The sequence below is a fragment of the Quercus robur genome, chromosome 9 (assembly GCF_932294415.1).
Source record: "Quercus robur chromosome 9, dhQueRobu3.1, whole genome shotgun sequence".
NCBI classification, from domain to species: Eukaryota; Viridiplantae; Streptophyta; class Magnoliopsida; order Fagales; family Fagaceae; genus Quercus; species Quercus robur.
Window position 1 is genome coordinate 14,478,013 of NC_065542.1, and position 19,047 is coordinate 14,497,059.

The following is a 19,047-nucleotide window of genomic DNA, read 5'->3' on the forward strand; positions in this document are numbered from 1 at the left end:
AATAACAGAACCTGTCATTCAGTATTTTTCTTGAATCGTCCAACTTTCATTTAAATAAAAAAACCAACACAACAAACACACACATACACATCATAAAACACAGTCCAATTTACGTAAATCACTATCTTGATATTTCTCAACCCCTGTATACTCGGAATCTATATATTGAGATTGAGACTGAGATCTCTTTATGTGGCATAATATAAAGCACAGAAGCAGCATATATATTATCATATCAACTGTGATACATATATGTTTGTTCCTTCTTTCTAGTCGTTTCAGAATCTGAGAAATCAGTGAAGTTGAAGATTATGGAGATGAGTTTGAATGTAACAGTTGCAGTTGTGGTGGCTCTGCTATTGCTAACATGTCATGGGCAAGAGCAGCGGCTTCTCGTGCCCATGACTCTGGTTCGGAACGCCTCTGCTCTCCATGCCTGTAAGAAAACAGATTAATATCAAGCTTTACATTCTGTTTTTGTGTTTTTCTTTATATTTGGTTTGATGGGTATCATAGTTTTTCTTTTCTTGTTTGGGAAAATTTGTAGTTTGCTTGGATGGGAGTTTGCCAGCGTATCATATTCACAGGGGATTTGGAGCTGGGAAAAACAACTGGCTTTTACAATTCGAGGTAATTTTTGCTTTTTATTTTGTTGCAACAGTACAATAAGTCCAAGTACACGCATATTTTAGCAAAAGTGATTTTCCTAATATGTGCCCTACGGGCGTACAGTAATTTTCATTTTTGAAAAAAAAATATTTTGAAAATTGAAAAAATATTAACAATTTTTAAAATTTTTGAGAAAATATTTCAAAAAATTGATGGTTTAATGATAGTTATAAAGTAATGCTTTTAGATAAAAGCATTATTATTATTATTTTTTTTTGTTGCTAATATCAAGCGTTTAGATAAAAACATTGAAAACTCATCAATTTAATTATTGTTAAAAAATTGGTGGGTTCTGAAACTTTTCTGTGATAGTAATAGGAGTAGTTAGTAACAAAACAAATTAGGTGTGGTGCTGTTGACAAATCAAGAATGGCCATTTCAGTAATGATAGTACTCACGAGTTCAGTGATTGGTTTTGGTGGAGTTTGGTGAAGAATATTGCTTTGACAACTAGCTAGTTTTAGAGAGATGTTTATTGGTTTTTTCTATTGGGATGATTGATTGGATTGGATGGTAGTGAAGGAGTTTGTGTTGCACTGGACAATCTGGTACCTAGTGTTCTGTGCATGTCTCTGTGCAAGTCACTGAGTCACTGTTTATATATTAATTATTAATTACTGTGGCACCAAGTGGCTTGGCCGATATTATGTTAGCTACTGCGCTAGGCCATGCATTATTCGCTTTCGTTTTTTTATGGATGAAGTCAACCCATTAGGTTTGTGTGATTGATACTTGACATGATTTAGCAAATAGATTTTAGTAAATGTTCTCCTAATCGATTTAGATCCAAACTTTTCTCCTTTTTTTTTTTTTTTTGTTGTTGAAAAAGTTTATCCCTATAATGATTTGAATATATTTTGAAAAGAACATTGATATATATTGTTAGTTATTTGATTTTTTAATGAGTTACATAATTTTGTTAAATTGAGGAAAACTTTGTAGTTCTAATGGTTAATATGCGACAATGTTTTAATTAAAATATAATTTTATAATAGTATGTTAATGATTAAGATTATATATGTGTGATGCATACTTAGAAAAGAGTGTATACTAAATTGACTCTTTTTTGTTTATTTGCAGTTTTTTAAAAAGCTATTTATTCTTTTCTTTTTTTTTTTTTAATGTAGAAGTAAATTAGCTTTTAACTAATAAGTCTACTTTAAGCGCATAATACATTGAATAACAATGTTCCGAGTTTGAATATAATCAAAACAATAAATTTGAATTAGTCTTTCTTTGAAAAAAACATGTTTGGATTTGTCTTTCACAGGAAATTTTTTTGCTTATTGCTAAAAAAAAGATAAAAATATAGTTATATATATATATATATATATGTTTTAAACATGAGACTTTACAAAAAAGATGTATATGAAGTTTTCAACAAATAAACTAAAAGCCAATTCGAACTCATCACCTTGAAGTGTACAGATAATATTTTAGGTAGTCTATTTATGATTGTTTGGATTCAAATTTAGAGAGCTTTTTCTCTGATTACAAAGAAAAAAAGAAGAAGAAAAGGTCGGCTGTTGATAAAAATGTATTTCACATGACGTGATTAAGTGACCGGTAGATTTGACGTGGTATGATTGGTATATAAATAAATTAATAGTTTCTTAAAAAAAAAAATTAATTAATAATGGAGACAACTGGATAGAATAGAAGTACCAATTTGTCAATTTCTCGTGACCACACAATGATATACAGCCATATGAATGTGATAAAACATACCAATTTAATTTTGTCATATTTGTTGGTGTATAATAAGTCCTCTTTCCAAATAAGCATGCATAAATCATGATTGCATATAATGGGCCATATTGATTTTTGGCTAAAATGTAAAACTAACTCTCTAATTTTCTTCAGATTTCATTTCAGTCTTCTAACTTTTCTTTCGTTCATTTCAGTTTTTTAAGTTTCAGATTTATTTAATTAAGACATTTCCGTTAACTTTTGTTAAAAATTTTTGAAAAAAAAAAAGTGGAAAATATTTTTCAATCATTAATTGAATTTTTTTAATTTAAAAAATTTGAAGAAAAAATTATAAAATTGAAAAATTAACCACATCATATAATAAAAATTGATAGAAAAGCCTTAATTGAATAAACTTGAAAGTTTGAGGTCTGAAATGAACAAAAATAAAATTAGAGGACTGAAATGAAATCTAAAAAAATTTAGAAGGTCAGTTTTGCATTTTACTTTTTTTTTTTTTTTGGATAATCAATGGACCATATTGATTGTTGAGAGGAAAAAAAAAAGAAAAAAAAAAAGAAAAAAAAAAGAAGAGCTAAGTTGCATAGAGCTCCCACATACAAGTTGTTGTAGACTTGTAGTAAAAGTCCTCTCTGCACAAAGTGATTGTTATGATGTGATTTACAATGGGCCTCAGAAATCACTCACTTCCTTATCACGCAAAGGTAGACCCACCCCACGGTCCCAAAGCCAAATTAATTTCTCAAGAGAGAATTTTTAGCAATTAGACTATACATTCAAGAAACTAAGAACCCAATAAATAAAAAGCGAATAATATTTAGAATATAATCTCTAAAAATTATAAATTGTGATTGAAGTAACGTTGTTTTTATAATGAATAATTTATTCTGTTTGAATTCTGAATTAAAATATTGCGTACTTCAGTGAAATAATAATGGGGTAGTTAAATATTTTTTCTCATTTAATGTACCAAATGTATTTTAAATCTTTCTTTATATTACAGGGTGGTGGCTGGTGCAACAGCTTACAATCATGCTTGGAGAGAGCCAAAACGCGCAGAGGATCAACAAGTCTCATGAGTAAATATGAAGTCTTTTCTGGAATTCTAAGCAACAATGCTTCTCTAAATCCAGGCATGTATAAATAGTTCTCTAACTGCCTAAGTAGTTTTATGAAGTCAAAATTAAAAATCTTATTGTGCTAACTGCTAAGGTGCTAAGTAATTAATCTTCCCATCTTATGTTTTAATTGGAATTTCTTATGAAATAATCTTATAATTAAATTACCCATCACAAATAATCTTATGAACCACCAAATCCAATAATTACAGCTAACTTTAGCACCCCAAAAAGCAATAGCGATAGAAAATAGCTGTTTTGTTGTGTTTTATAAAATCTAATAAAAAAGTTGAGATTGAAAGCAAAAAACTGTATTCTTTTAATAATTAAAAAATTATATTAAAAATTAGAATTAAAGTTATTAACAATGCAAATGGTCTATTATAATACATAGTTTAGGATTCAGTGGAAAAAGGGTATTAAAAAGAAAAAGAAAAAAGAGTTTTGACACTTTAGAAGATACTGTTAAAACAAAAGACATGAATAAAAGGCAAATTATAAAATTATTATAAACACCAATTTCTATTTGGAATTTTCAATTTTGGACTGGTGCCTATTACCTATAATGAATTTCATTGACATGGGCCATGTTCTTTCACATTCTCCATTGTCTCTTTCACGTGAATAATTGGCATTATTGCTGAGAAAGTAAAAGCTGGCAGTGGCAATGGCAGCTATTTGCTTTTGCCCAGTTCTCTTTTCTTCTGACAATCTGACCTTTCAGTTTGTTTGTTGTCTGTGGGAGTGGGCCTCCTTTATAAGACGACAATTGCACCCCTTGTCCTTGTGTCTCGCACACATTATTATTTATTGTACTTGGTCCAGTCCCGTTAACATGTGTATACAGATCACACAAAATTTTCAATAAACTTTATCGCATTTTTTTTCCCCTTTGATGTTCTTTAAGTTTGTGATAGGCAATCCTCTGTGAAGAATGGTGTGAAAATTTCTATAAATTTTTTGATTCCTGTTACTTAACCGAGTCTAGTTAAAGGGTCTTTACTGGTTGGATACATAGAATTTGGGCATGCTTGCTCATGTTTTGGACCAAGGAAGGGCTGTTATGGTCGGAGGATGTCTACATTGAAAGGCCTATGGCATGTCGACAAAGGGTGATGTCGTGGTGAAGCACATGCAATGGAGGAATGCTGAAAAACGGCTACGAGCACCTAAGAGCAGCTACATCAGTGACCAAGAAGGGGCTACTTTGGCTTGAGGATGGTTGCTTCAAGGGTTCAAGGAACATTGGCAAAGGATGGCATTTATGACGAAGCACGTGCATGATTCACACGATAGTACACACTTTTTCACATATTGTATTTTTAAAAAATACAAATAACGTTGTTAACGGCCCCTAAAAAATGGGTTAATTTGTGTGATTTGGGTGTCTCCTATGGGAAAATGAATCACAAAATCAGAATCTGCGCAAAAAACATTGTGTAATACACTTGATCGGATAAAGTCAACTCCAGTCAACAGGCTGATTTGATCTGGTCAGTGGTTTGGTCTACTTCAGATAGTGAATCAAATTCGGCTTGGTTTAGCAATAAAACTAAGGACGTAATTTGAGATTTAAACTAGGTTGGTTGGGTCAACCAAAACTGAATGAGTACTGGCGTGGTAGTAGGATGATGTGGCAAGTTCGCTAATGTGTAATACTGTTGTGGCCTTAGTGTTGACATGGCACATTTAGGTGTTGACACATAGCGGTAGATTGAGGCACATGAGGGAACTTGTTGACTCATGGAGTGATATGCTATGATGCATGGCTGTGTTTTCGGATTTGAGTGCAGGTATGAGGTTTGGCAATTTTTAAAAAAGTAGGGTTTGGTGGTTAAAAAATTATTAAAAATATTTTTATTTATATTTTTTATATATTGCTAAACATATTTTTCATATAATTGTAAATATATACCAATTTAAGAGTAATAGTAAATAATAACTAAAACATACTATTCATAAATTATAATACAACCCACAAGTTTATTTTTATTATTTTTTTAACATGTATTTCGGCCAGTTTCTGCTGATTTCGCCCATGATTTTCGGCTAGTTTCGGTCGAAATCGAAGCTGAATTGGCTGGAATTAGTGCATATCGGCTTGAATAAAAAAAAAAAAAGGCCGAATCAGTGCGTCGGAGGAGCACTGCCGCGTCACTGCGAGTCCAGTGAGGGTGTGGCAGCCCTAGAGCCGTACCCGTGCTTTTTAGGTGATATGGTAGCGTGTGAGATCACCAGTAGAAGTTCTGGCATCGTGTCAAGCATGTGGGACCTTTGATTAGGCTTATTCTTCCCATAGTTGAGTAGAAGAGTTTTGAGGACATTTGTGCAATATGAGATTGGTCTAACAAAGATATTGACACGACTCTAATACCATGTTAGAATCTAAGAGAGAGAGCATAAAGATGACGTAGTTCAGTCTAATGTCCTACGTCTACGAGGAAAGCACTAAATAGTTACATATTAACTATGCTAAATTATATGTATTACAATTAACTCAATGTGAGAAATTTATAAGAGACTAAACTCTAGACTAATAATACACTAAACCATGGTTATTAGACCTATAGTTCAAGTAGAATGCTTTCCTTTGGATTGAGCTTTTGGTTGCTCTTAAATCTTTAACCGTATTCATGTCCATACTTCTTAGATTTTCAGCATATACCTTTTTTTTTTTCAAAGCAAAAAAATGTATTAGAGAAGTATATCTAGCATGTGTTTTGGTGTTTTAGGATATAAGTTGGGGCAACCTTAATTCTCATATGATTTTATGAACCCTCCCTTGTTACATGAAACTTTGACAAAAAAAGAAAAGAAAGAAATAAAAGTGTGAACATCACAAAAGATAATGCAGAGAATTGGTGCGAAGAATTTGTATGTAGTCTTGTAGTGTGTAGAGTGTAGACCCTATTTCCATTCATGGCAATTTCATGCATGGTAGAACCAGTAGATCTAGTTCAAAGAGTTAGTCTAACAACATCATGGTGCTTGGGTTATGACTTAATAGTTTCTATTCTAATTCATGTCCTGTTGTTAGAGTTTTTTTTTCTTGCGCTGAATAGCCTTGGAGAAATTGTCACAGGTTTTTGTAGTCCAAATAAATTGAAATAAGCTAACTTGATAAAATATAAAAGCATTACATTACAAATGTTGGGGACATATTGTCATCTTCCAATTAAGTATGAACTACTGTTGAAGCCTAATGCTCCAAACATGTTTGGAGCCAAACATTTTTCACTTTTCATCCATGTCTAGAATTTCTAGATTTACATTTCTCTTTTGGACAATTGGCCTTTCTCTTATTAGGGTAAAGTAGGACAATTTGCCTCATTTGTATTTACATAATATAGGGAGATAACCATTGTGCTAAATGTTGAGCAGATTTTTACAATTGGAACCGTGTGAAGCTTAGATATTGTGATGGAGCCTCATTTACTGGAGATGCCAAATTCCAAAATGAGGTAATTCTATAAGCAAAACATTTCCCTTTTAATTACCAGTTTGTTATAATCTGCTGCTCTTGTTTACTGGCATGCTTTATAGTTTGTAAAATAAAAAATTGGTCTCCAACCAAACTTTTGGCTAAATTTTATCCAATGCCTTCAGTACTTGGGATCTTTTTGACTTGGTTTGATTTACCCATAACTTTACTAGAGTTTAGCAGTGCTTACAAGAGATTGTTAGTATCATTTCAGTACAACTTGAAATAGAAAACTATTTATACAATTATCACAAAAGAAAATCAACTCTTTTATGTTGGAGTTTTTTGAACTCAGCCTTCTGATCATGTATGTACACCATATTAATTTCAACGGGGCACAGACTAAGTTTCATTTGGAATCAGACAATCAGTATAACTGTCTTAGCGATTATTTATTGCATTTCAAAAAAGCATAGTCAGTTTTTTAAACCTTTTTCTTTCAATTTCTTGCATAGGTAACATCTTGTTCCCTGGGCAAATTCTAGCTCACTGGATATGTATTGTATGTTAATGTGACCGTTAGAAGAATGGTTAAATGATTAAAAAGCATCATTTTCTAATAGCTTAACCTTTGGAGTAATTGTTAATTTATGAGTGACCAATTTATCAAATGCAGTAAAGTTTTATAGCAATTCAAATTGTATATCTATATGTATCATCACTCTTACAGTACCCTGGAGTGGCATATTTGTGGGTTGTGGCTCAATGGTTTGAATTGTTCTCAAGTATGCCCGTTGGTTTTGTTGTTTATGAATCTCAAAATGCCTTTTCTATGATGCCCAAAAGGTTCAAAGAAATGTTAACCATAAAAAGAGAGAGAGTTATAAACGAATAGGTAAACAATGTTGGCAGCCATTTTAGAGGCAGAGTTGAAATAAAACCTAAATTTTTTTTTTTTGTTTTACTGTAAAAGCTCATGGATTGTACTGAATTTAGTGATTAATTTAACTCATTTTGTGTGTGTTTGCATAAAAAAAAAATGACAGACGTCATTGATTTATTTCAGAGGGCAAAAGATTTGGGAAGCAATCATTCTTGACCTTCTACCAAAAGGTTTGGGGAGTGCGCATAAGGTAATAAAACCCAATCCTAGGTGAATTTATTGATCTTTCCTCTTTAATTTACATGTCTAGATATTGGAAAGTTGCATAAATTGATGAATTTATATCTGTGAGCTTCTTATGTGTACATGAGTGCCAATAAGGTTTATGTACACTCAATGAGGCCATGATCAATGGGTTACCTGACAAAATATTTTATCAAGATTGGTGTGAACTTGAATGGTAGTTTAAATGATTAACTCCATCTTGTTCTTCTTCTTTTTGATTTATTTTTTAAAGGCTTTGCTTTCTGGATGCTCTGCTGGGGGTTTAGCATCCTTTTTACATTGTGATAACTTCACCAACTACTTACCAAAGAATGCCAGTGTGAAGTGCCTAGGTGATGCTGGATTCTTTCTTGACGAGTAAGTTTCCCGCTTGTTAAATACTTAAATCAATATGAAACTGCAATTTTGCACCTCTTCTATCTTTTCCAATCCAAATGTCACATTTTTTGCTTTTCCTTTTCCACAGAAAAGATATTAGTTTGAAGCGCACTATGAGGACCTTCTATACAAATCTTGTTTCACTACAGGTACGACATTCTTTCCATGACTTATGCTATGAAGCACTTGCTGCATGTTTTATAAACCTTCAGTGACACTTTTTTTTTTCAAGAAAATTTGCTTCAACTGTAGAGGGTCTGGATATTGCACATATGAAGTATCATGTTTAACATAGCTTTCTAAGTGGTTCTTCGTGCCATCATTGAGATAATGACTTCTTTTCCTCAATACTTTTGTTTTGGGCCAGGGGAGGGGTGAAGGAATTTATTCTTATAAAAAATATGTGCATCATATGCAGTAGATAAAGAAAGTAATGAATTTATTATAATGCAAAAATCCAAAGGTTCAAATAAAGGTAACTACATGAAAGTAAGAACAAGAAATATCCTAAATTAATATAATTAGATCTTGGACTGTGTATGTTGCAGAATAAGGAAACTACTGTGGTTCCTTATATGACAACAATAATAAAAAGTACAAGTTTCCATTTGACTGTGAATTGTGAATATATTTAACAGGGGGTAGAGCAGAATCTGGATACAAACTGCACCAGTTCCCTTAACACGCCTCAATTGGTATGGTCCTTGCAGAGGTCCTCAATTTTTAGCCTCTCATTTCCTTATTTTATTCTGTAAATGATATGGTTCTGATATTTATCTTGTTGTTGTGCAGTGCTTCTTCCCGCAGTATGCATTGAAATTCATCACGACACCATTTTTTATCTTGAACTCAGCATATGATACATTCCAAGTAATAACATTTATCTGCCTTACATGGTTTTAGATCACATAGCATCCATTTTGAACTTCTGGTTGATTTATATCTTACACCGAGTAAAAATATTGATGTTAACAGTTTCATAATATATTGGTGCCAAATTCTGCTGATCCGCATGGACACTGGAATCGTTGCAAGCAGGATCCAGCAGCATGTGATGCAAGCCAGATAGAAACATTGCAAGGTTATTATTTAATTCTTTCTTTGAATTAATATAAAACAGACTTCATTAAGTGGCATAAAAAATTTCAGGCACTAGAAAGAAAAGAATTATTAAATTCACAAGTTATCATGACCAGCTGAGTTTTTTTTTTTTTTTTTCGATAAAAAGCTGAGTTGTTGAATTCAATTTAAATTTTTTTTTTTTAATCTGGTCACCCTCTCCCCCTTTTTTGTTTAGGTTTCAGGCGTGACATGCTTTTAGCATTGCGAGGGTTCCTCAAAGATTCAATAAGTGGGGGGATGTTCATAAATTCATGCTTTGCTCATTGCCAAAGTGAGTCACAAGACACATGGTTTGGAGTTGACTCCCCTAGAATTCACAACAAGGTACTTCTAAGTTACACTCTACCTGCTGGACATGATATGAATCACTGTATAGTGTATACCAAATTACCAATACTACATGAGTTACCTTAATTTCATGACACTTGCTTCTGTTACATTATCTATTTGATCTTGAATAAGCTCGAAAAAAATTTGTAAACCTTTCTGTGTTCTGATTTCTTACTAAGCATGTGCATAGGCAAATAGAATTTGTTTTCCATTCAATATTCATAAATACTTAAATCAGATAGGTCCACAACCCAAATAATCAAACGCACACATAACTGTATACAAATCCAACCATATGAGCAGAGACTGCTAAAATCTTACACTGATGTGTGATACAATTTGCAAGTTCAAACCTGTTTTAAAGTAAGATCTAATCCAATCAACAGGCAAATTTATTTCTCTTTCTATTTGTTACTGTTATTAACTTATTACAGACTTGGATACCTCAGTCTGATTTGGATTCAATGAGTGGCAAAGTTTAGTTGTAAAATCGGGATATCTGTTACTTTGTTCACAGTCATTGCATTACCAGCCAAATTACAGGTTGTGTTCAATGGAAATGACCAACAATACATGAGTGCATACATAATTTGTATAATTGCAAAAGTTTATCAGCTTAGAGAATCTTAGCTATTTGCATTGTAATTAAAGTCTAGAATTATCTTTGCCAGACCATTGCAGAAGCAGTAGGTGATTGGTACTTCAGCAGAAGGGTTTCCAAACAGATCGACTGTGCATATCCATGTGACAGTACCTGCCACAACCTTATACCATCAACTCAGGTGAAATCTGTATAAGTTCAGGTATCTTTCATAGCTTTATTGGAGCACAAGGTTCTCTTGTTTCCATTAATCTGACCCAAACAGAAATAGTGCAGGTCCCGGCTAAGAATCAAAGTTTGTTGAAAAGACAAAGTGCTTCTCTCAAGCTTCTTCAAATTCTTGGTTATTTGGTATCTTTTTAAGGAAGAAGGGGATAGTGAAAGTAATTCTTTATACACAACGATGGTTATGGCATTTATTTCCACAAAGAAAATAAGGGAACAAGCAAAAAAAGGGAAATTACATGTTGTACATTTTTTAATTCAATTAGTCAATAAAAGCTTCATTGATTTTAATTCTTTTCCGGACACAGAAACTAAGAGGCCTATTTGGTTTGTTGACAAAAACAAAGAAACAGAATACAATATTGAATTTCCACAACTGGCTACAGATTATTCTTCGAATGTCATTGTCTTTGTAGCCCATAGGCATTTGAAATGTAATGTACATCAATGAGAAATAATTGTTTTGAGTTACATCAGCAGAATTGCTGCATTCTATGGGTGTTTGATATCAACTTGTCTCTGAAAAGAATGGGGAAAGAAAGTAAAACATCCTAGCCAAAGGAAGAAATAATCACACGTTAAGAAAGATGATAGCTCCTAAATATGGAAAACGAAAATTCCTAGAAAGTGCACTTGAATAAATTATTTTCATTAGGTCCAAATTTATAACTTAATTATATATTAAAAAAAAAAAAGTCCAAATATATAACTAGACCATTTCTGAAGAGTTCAAACAGTTATACCAAACACAATAATTGTAGGTAAGTTGTAGAAGTCTTCAATGGATATTACAATTGATACATGTTTGGTTGGACAGAAGATGGAAGGAAAGGAAAGAAGGGGAGGAAAAAAGAGTTAAGGAGAAGAACAAATCCTTTGTTTGGTGGGAGAGAATTGAGAGATTGGAATGGATTTCCATTAGGCCACCATTTTTTTCCCTTCCAAATTGGAAGGAAACGATAAATAAAAGAGTTATAGATGGGGTTCATGCTTTGCTCATCGCCAAAGAGAGTTATACTTTAATGATTTTTTTTTGAAATCCACATAATATAATAAAATCCCAATTTTGTTCTTAAATGCCTAAGCCCATATTTTTATCAAGTAACAAGCATAATAGTAACAAATTAATTTCCATTCTTTCCATTTGTTGGGGACGTTTTCTCAACAAAGGCCAAAATTGCAAGATTAGCCCATATCTCTCTTTGGGTTCTTTAAAAGTGCTTATTTGTAGAGAATCATGCCCAAAATTCCAATATTTAGTAAATAAAGACTAATGGTGCTTTAATAAGAGAGAAATGAAAATGCCAATAACAAAAATGATAAAAATTCATGAAACACAATAGGTTTGAAACTTATATCTGTAGTTAGCAAGAAGAGGAAATTGAGAGAGGTTATGAGGAAGAGAGGGAATGTTCCCTTGTACCTATATTTCTACCCCTAAACTTCAGAATTGTGAGGATGTTAATTGGCTGAATGAGCTTTTACTCTAAAGTTTCAGCTCTGCGGGGGGGAAAACGTAGTTGATTGGTTTTTGAGTTAAAGAGAGAGTTTTATATAGAATTTAGGGTGTTGTTAATGACTGGGTTTTTGGTAGTAGAAGAGGCTTTTATCCCTCATGACACTAATTTGGTGTCTTGGCTTGGGTTGCTTTTGTTTAGGGAAAAGTTTGACCTGCTTTTAACATGATTTGGAAATAGCTTGACTAAACCCTCATTGGCTCCCCCTTTTCAATTATTTCAGACCATTGGGAGGCTCACTTAAATGAGAGTTAACAGCTGAAGTTGGCTAATGAGAGCCAACAATTTTTAAAGGAAAAAAGGGTTTGGGTAGAAATTTTGGACCACAGTCAGCCAGAGCATAAAAGCTGATTTGGGTGGAAATTTCAGCTATAAGGCCTCCTCTATGAGCTTGAGGTGCTACCAATGTCCCCTTACTCACTTGGTAGCACGCATGTGTTGGGTTCATGCAAAAGGTTCGAAAAGAACCGACCCATACTCTTCAAATCACACTTTTTCAATTTCTCCAATAAATTGCATGGGGTTGGGTCATGCTTAAAAGAATAAAATACAATATAGGGTCCGTTTGGATTGAGCTTATTTTTGCTGAAACTGAAAACTGAAACTGAAAACACTGTAGCAAAATAATTTTTAAATGTGTAAATAATATCGTGGGGCCCATTTTTAATGAAAAAGTTGATAAAAAGTGGAATTTGTGGGTCCATGAACAGTGCACGAATGCACTGTTCACAGTGGACTTGGTCAAATAGTGCGGCTGAGAAAAAAAAAAAAAAAAAAAAAAAAAAAACTGGAAAACGCAGCCACAAATTCAGCAACTTTCAGTGCAATCCAAACGCACTCATAATACATGAATTGAGCCCACAAGAAAGTTGAGCTTGGTTGAATCGGGTTTGTACGAAATGAGTCGCGAAAATGGGTATCAACACCATTCAAATCCAAAATAAGGTTACTTTTTATTCCATTCATTTCCTTTCAAACATCAAAATAAAAGAGGGAAAAATATTACCATGAGTCTTGTAATTGAAAATAATTCGTTCAATTGAATTAAAAAAAATTATTAATATTTAATTCCTTCAATTGTTGTATTGATTTCATTCCACCCTCTCTCTTTCAAACTCTCAAACATAGTCTAAGGGGATGCTAAAGGCCTCACTCCAAGTGTGAACTCTGAGCCCAAGTTGCATCCTTAGATTATGTTTGTTTGTTTTTATTAATTTTTTGGTGTTTTTTTTAAATTTTTTTTTCCTTGTTAATATTTTTTAGGGTAAAATGTAAAAACATCCCCTAAACTTTGAGTTAAAATCAAATTGATCAATGTAAAAGACAAATGAAATAATGTTGCTCATAGACTTACTAGAAGAGCTAAGCTTTCTGACTCTCTTCTTGTTTGGATGGAGTATATCTCTCCAGACCACTAGGATGTGTTCAACAATAATTTAGTTTTTGTTTGAATAATATCCGTCCCCTTCGGGTCTCTTTCTAAAAAGAAAATAAAGAAACTAGAAGTCCTTATACTTGGAGAAAAAAATTGAGGCAGAAAAAGAAAAAGAAAGTCTTGACATGGTGATTTGATTATTTTCCTTTTTTTTTTTTTGAGATATTTTATTTGAAGTCTTTTGAGATATTTGTGGTGTACAGTACATCTTTTCGCAATTGAACGATGATTTTCCCAGCACGAGGAATTCAATGTTACCCACCAAATGAGAGAATAAATTCTCAGAATCTCAATTATAGAGATATTCTTTGTCCACGTGATTCCTTTAACTCGGAGGAATCTCTAACCCAATGATTTCACGAGAAGCACAGTAATACTATTACCAAACAACATCATCATCATCATCATGTATAAACCATGCATTTGCTTAATCAAAAAAGTCTAGTTGGCACAGTATTTGCCGCAATTAACGGCTAATGTGATAAGTCGTCATTGATGAAGTTATAAAGTTTTATAAACTCGCACTTTTTTTTTTTTTTTTTTTTTTTTTTTTTTTTTTTTTTTTTTTCTGTCACTCAAAACCTATCACTCGAATAAATTGTGACAAAAATTATGCAGTATGTCATGATGTTAACCTTTTATCATTTAAATAATTAAATAATATTAGAAATACAAATATTTTATAAAAAAATTTACAAGCCGTTAACGTAGTAAGTAGTTATTAATAAATAAAAAAATGATATTAATAATAGATCTAAGTAAAAATCAATAAAAAATTAGTCACAAATGATATTATAAATTAGTTTATAAATGTATTACTACAATGATTTGAAGATTTTATTTTGTCCAACTCATGAAGACTCAACTGGGACCCACACCTAGACAGTGCCACTTTGGGATGCAAATGTCATAATGTTACCATACAAGGACAAAGTCAGTAATTTCACACAAAATGAGAGCACGCCACCCAAACCATATCCAACCAAACCCACACTCCCTCTAACTCACCACCACCTGTCCCTTAAAACCACTCCTCCACACCACTCACCACCACGCCACTCCGCCACTCCCGCTCCCAAATTACCAAAACACCCCTTCTCACTTAAAAAAAAAAAAAAAATGCAAAACCCATTATTAATTAAACTTCCCAAACTGACCCCACCACCACCATTTCTCATCATTGGTATTAATAACACAAGAGGACCCAACATTAGCTTTATTAGCACGAAACCAAGACCGAGAAGAACAAGAAGAGAGTGTAGTAGAAGAACAAGAATAAGAACGAGTAGTATCGTTAGGGCAATGCCTGGTTCTTCATTCGGCGAATCTAGCGGAGACGATAATGGTCGGTTGATTAATATAAATATCAAGCTGAACGAGTCTACCTTCTTGGCTTCCCTCATGCCCAAGAAAGAGATTGCCGCCGATCGCTTCATCGAATCTCACCCTCACTTCGATGGCCGCGGCGTCCTCATCGCCATCTTCGGTAATTTCATTTCCATCACATTTCTCCTTTTTCTGTTTGGTAGACAAGAAAGGAAAAGGAAAAGGAAAAGGAAAAAAATTTTCATTATCAGAAGAGAGAAGGATCGAGTCAGTGAATTTATATTTAATATCTAGGTTTAATTCAAGCTCAAGTCGTTGAATTTATTTGTAATATATGCATTGTCTGTTTTCAGATTCTGGGGTAGACCCAGCTGCAGCTGGATTGCAAGTTACATCGGACGGGAAGCCGAAAATACTAGATGTTCTTGATTGGTATTTATAAAGCTACTTGAGCAAACTAGTGTTATGTTTGAATTTTTTCTGGATAGAGTTTAATCTGAGTTTTTTTTTTTGGGTTTTCAGTACTGGGAGTGGAGATGTGGATACCTCAAAGGTGGTGAAGGCTGATGCAGATGGTTGCATTTGTGGAGCTTCAGGTTAATGTTGTGATATATTAACCTATTAAGTGATAATAATCTGTTGTTATTAAGAACAAACCTGTGCCCGAGACTTTAAATTCTCGTTTTAGTGAATTTTCGGGGTTGTGTAATTATTGTGAATATTTCCTGGATACAGCAATTTAAGGGGACATTAAGTAAGAATTTTGTGTAATGATTGTCAAACTTTAGAACTTAGTTGGATCATTGAAATGTGTAGTTCAGAATTATGGGAGAATTGTTGAGGGGAAATGTAGTGTTTCCAATCATATGGTATAATGATTAATTTTGGTGTGCAAATTTTCAGTGCATTCCTAATTAAATAGAGGGTCCGGCCCAAGGAAAATGCACAATTATTGTAGATGCAAGATATGTAGTGTGTTTCTTGTTATACATGGCAGAAATATAAGTTTTGATTGTCACTTATCAGAAACTTCTGGCCCCTTAGAGGCTTCTGTCAAATTCTGTATCTGAATCCTACCCTATGCATGGGGAGTATTTCCTGTGGTAAACAGCAAAAGTGATAAATTATACATTTGTTATATTCCATCTTTAGCTGCAAAATAATGTTGACTTTTTTGGGGAGGGATATGTCTATTTGGATTTTGAGTCAGTTTCTGTTCCTGGAATTGTCATGCTCTGTCTTGAACTATAAATTTTCTGTAGGGGCTTCTCTTGTTGTCAATTCTTCATGGAAAAACCCTTCTGGTGAATGGCGTGTGGGTTATAAGTTGGTGTATGAACTATTTACGGACGCATTGACTTCTCGTTTGAAGGTATGTATTGCTTGTTATGATCCATTAGGTGAATTATATGGCCTGCGCTCTTTTATCTAAAGCCTTACTGAAGTTGCATGCCCTTTTCCCTTGATAGAGAGAAAGAAGGAAAAAGTGGGATGAAAAGAATCAAGAAGAAATTGCCAAGGCCATAAAGCATCTTGATGAATTTGACCAGGTTGTTGCTATTCCTACAAGTTAACGAACCATATATTAGCTTGAAATTATTTATATTTCATTCACACCATTAGTGTTTTTAAATGATTCTAAGCACATTATGTTCACTAGAAATTTAATGTATCTATATTGTTTTTTGCTGCATTTTTCACGTAGAATTAAAAGGAACTCCCCTTTTTGTTTTTCTGCTGTTTTTCCCCCTTGTGTGCTGCAGGTTCCTTTTGCATTTCGTTCCTTTCATCCATTCTTGTTAGATTGCAAACACTAGCTTTCTTCTTTTGTTGTATGTATAAGGCTATGGCAATTTAACTAGAATGATGGTATACCGTAAACTTGTAAATGCATCCACAGTCAAGTTTATGTATCAGATGATAAGAGTTTGTTCAGCTGTATTTGCATACTCTTCAGCTGTCATGCTTCTAGATATATATGGTTTTATTTATGTGGCGTTTGGTACGGGGGAATCCACATTATTTCTGGCATCTAGACTCCTAGGAATGTGATTCTTTACAATCTGGATGCCTAGGAATATAGCTATTCCTATGTTTGGTTTCATTGAGAATCTCTTAAGATTTCTAGGAATGTGAGATGATAATATTTGGTTTATTCCCAGGAATCTTGAATTATTTATTTTTCCCATTCTATCCTTAGATTTGAATATGAACTATCAAGTCCTTTAAAAAAAAATCTTCCTTTAAAAAATAATGAAAAACAAAATATAAATTATTAATAATTTGTTGAGCAACACACACACAACAGCAAAAGTGAATATCTGGCAATAATGGAAGGTCCCCTTCAAACTCTTTTTTTTCCCACACGTGAAACCTAAATAGAATTTTGTTAAAGAATATATCAATAGAGTTGTCTATCCTGTTTATGTTATTTTGGCGGGAAAAGATAAATATAAGGGAAAAGATATTGATGATTTGTTTTATATTTTATCTTAATTGCTTAAATGATAAGGAAAAAGGGTTAAAATTGTCAATTTCCTTTAAGCTTGGGAATCTAGATACTCACCTATTTTTAAGGAAATCCACATTCCTACTAAGAGGGGTTTGAAGGGGGAATTTAGATTCCCCTGGCATCTGATTCCTTGGTGTAATTTGCAACCAAACATGGGAATCTTTAAACATTCCTGGAATCCTAAATCATTACCCCGTACCAAACGCCACATTAAGTTGCTTGCATAGCACACTCTGTTTTCTCTCTTCTTTGTTTAACTTATTGCGATATTATTCTTTTTTTAACTTATTGTGATATTATTCTTTTTCTAGAAGCATACTAAAGTTGAGGATGCAAACCTGAAAAGAGCTCGTGAAGATCTCCAAAGTAGAATTGATATTTTACGAAAGCAAGCTGAAGTGAGTGCCAAGTATCTTAATTTCTTGTTTCCAGAGTTTCCATTTTTACCAAATTGTCATGTTTCTACGTTTTAGAGCTATGATGACAAGGGGCCTGTCATTGATGCTGTTGTGTGGCATGACGGAGAAGTATGGAGGGTTGCTCTTGATACACAGAGTCTTGAAGATGACCCAGACTGTGGGAAACTTGCTGACTCTGTGCCCCTAACTAATTATAGGTATGTTCAAATACTTGTTATAGTAGCATGTCTGCATGTGTTCAAAGATCTTCTTTAGATAGAGGTATAATGATGTTGAAAGGAAGAGAATACAATATAAAAATATTAATTAAATTTAATGGTATATGGATTTTGCATTTAAGCATAACATCTGACTGATAATCCCCATCATCAAGCAACTTCAGTATTATGCTGTTTTGTGGCTATGATAATTTAACTAGGACCATGGTATTCTTGCTGCCTGTGAAACAATATCTTATTCATCTTCAGTATTTATATGTTCATCGCATGCTGATTTTCTAAATGATGCTATTATATGTTCTATTTCAAGTGGTAAGCCATTTCAACAAAGTTTAAGTTCCCTGTATATGTCACGTTCTTCTAATTTGAAGCGATTGTGAAAACATGTGAGACGGCCTAGGAAAGAAGTCATAACAACAGCGATATTTTAGTATTTATATTGGAATTACATTTTTCTGCCTTGGACTCTAATGAAATTACTGTATGAAACTGTTTTCGGAATTCTTTACTCTGCCACACTGAAAAATTTAACTACATCTGGCTCATGGATGACATTGTGAATTATTTTGTTTGCTGGAAATTTGGGATGCATAATTCAGTCAGTACACACATCATTTTCTTAGTAATTTGATTTTCATCAAAGGAAGGCCTTTGCTTGGGACTGAGACCTTGTGTGAATTTGGGTGCATAACTCGTGCTTGAAAAAAGTGAAAGTCCTCCTTCTAGCATCATATACTACTGTAATTTTCAGATACTAAAATGCTCTTTCACTTAAATTTAACATATGATGGAGAGCGTGTGAGAGTATGTGTGCAAGCACAGTTCTGCATGTTTCTTTCATGGCTGTCAAAACTGTTTCTGTTTTTACTGAAATTTGG

At 33.2% G+C, this 19,047-nt stretch overlaps 2 protein-coding genes across 8 annotated transcripts in view; both read left to right on the forward strand.

The window, feature by feature from the left end:
* LOC126698514 (pectin acetylesterase 9) lies at positions 1 to 11,232 on the forward strand. 5 transcript variants are annotated; one of them, XM_050395800.1, is made up of 13 exons: positions 1 to 438; positions 548 to 630; positions 3,383 to 3,512; positions 6,879 to 6,958; positions 7,965 to 8,051; positions 8,319 to 8,443; positions 8,553 to 8,613; positions 9,103 to 9,159; positions 9,257 to 9,334; positions 9,440 to 9,545; positions 9,762 to 9,910; positions 10,588 to 10,698; positions 10,789 to 11,232. In XM_050395800.1, the coding sequence occupies exons 1-13, from the start codon at positions 312 to 314 to the stop codon at positions 10,819 to 10,821; spliced, it is 1,227 nt and encodes a 408-aa protein (XP_050251757.1). In that variant the 5' UTR covers positions 1 to 311; the 3' UTR covers positions 10,822 to 11,232. The 5 variants fall into 5 exon arrangements, with proteins under 5 accessions (XP_050251757.1, XP_050251759.1, XP_050251758.1 ...); XM_050395802.1 differs by having other exon boundaries at positions 2 to 438; positions 10,588 to 10,719; XM_050395801.1 differs by having other exon boundaries at positions 2 to 438; positions 10,588 to 10,719; positions 10,794 to 11,232.
* Positions 11,233 to 14,734: 3,502 nt separating this feature from the next.
* LOC126698505 (tripeptidyl-peptidase 2) overlaps positions 14,735 to 19,047 on the forward strand; it is a 71,468-nt gene continuing 67,155 nt past the window's right edge. Inside the window, exons 1-7 of one of the 3 annotated variants that reach the window (XM_050395783.1) lie at positions 14,735 to 15,180; positions 15,374 to 15,452; positions 15,543 to 15,616; positions 16,283 to 16,392; positions 16,490 to 16,570; positions 17,844 to 17,930; positions 18,006 to 18,148. In XM_050395783.1, the coding sequence (XP_050251740.1) occupies positions 14,814 to 15,180; positions 15,374 to 15,452; positions 15,543 to 15,616; positions 16,283 to 16,392; positions 16,490 to 16,570; positions 17,844 to 17,930; positions 18,006 to 18,148 (941 nt within the window). In that variant the 5' untranslated portion in view covers positions 14,735 to 14,813. The remainder of the gene's footprint in view (positions 15,181 to 15,373; positions 15,453 to 15,542; positions 15,617 to 16,282; positions 16,393 to 16,489; positions 16,571 to 17,843; positions 17,931 to 18,005; positions 18,149 to 19,047) is intronic. The other 2 variants (XM_050395782.1, XM_050395781.1) reach the window with 2 other exon arrangements.

Excerpts from the sequence above, each read along its gene's own strand:
- LOC126698514 (XM_050395799.1), top strand. The coding sequence starts at position 312 with ATGGAGATGAGTTTGAATGTAACAGTTGCAGTTGTGGTGGCTCTGCTA. Across the intron at positions 3,513-6,878 it reads CAATGCTTCTCTAAATCCAG|ATTTTTACAATTGGAACCGT; the intron begins GCATGTATAAAT and ends AATGTTGAGCAG. Across the intron at positions 8,052-8,318 it reads GTTTGGGGAGTGCGCATAAG|GCTTTGCTTTCTGGATGCTC; the intron begins GTAATAAAACCC and ends TATTTTTTAAAG.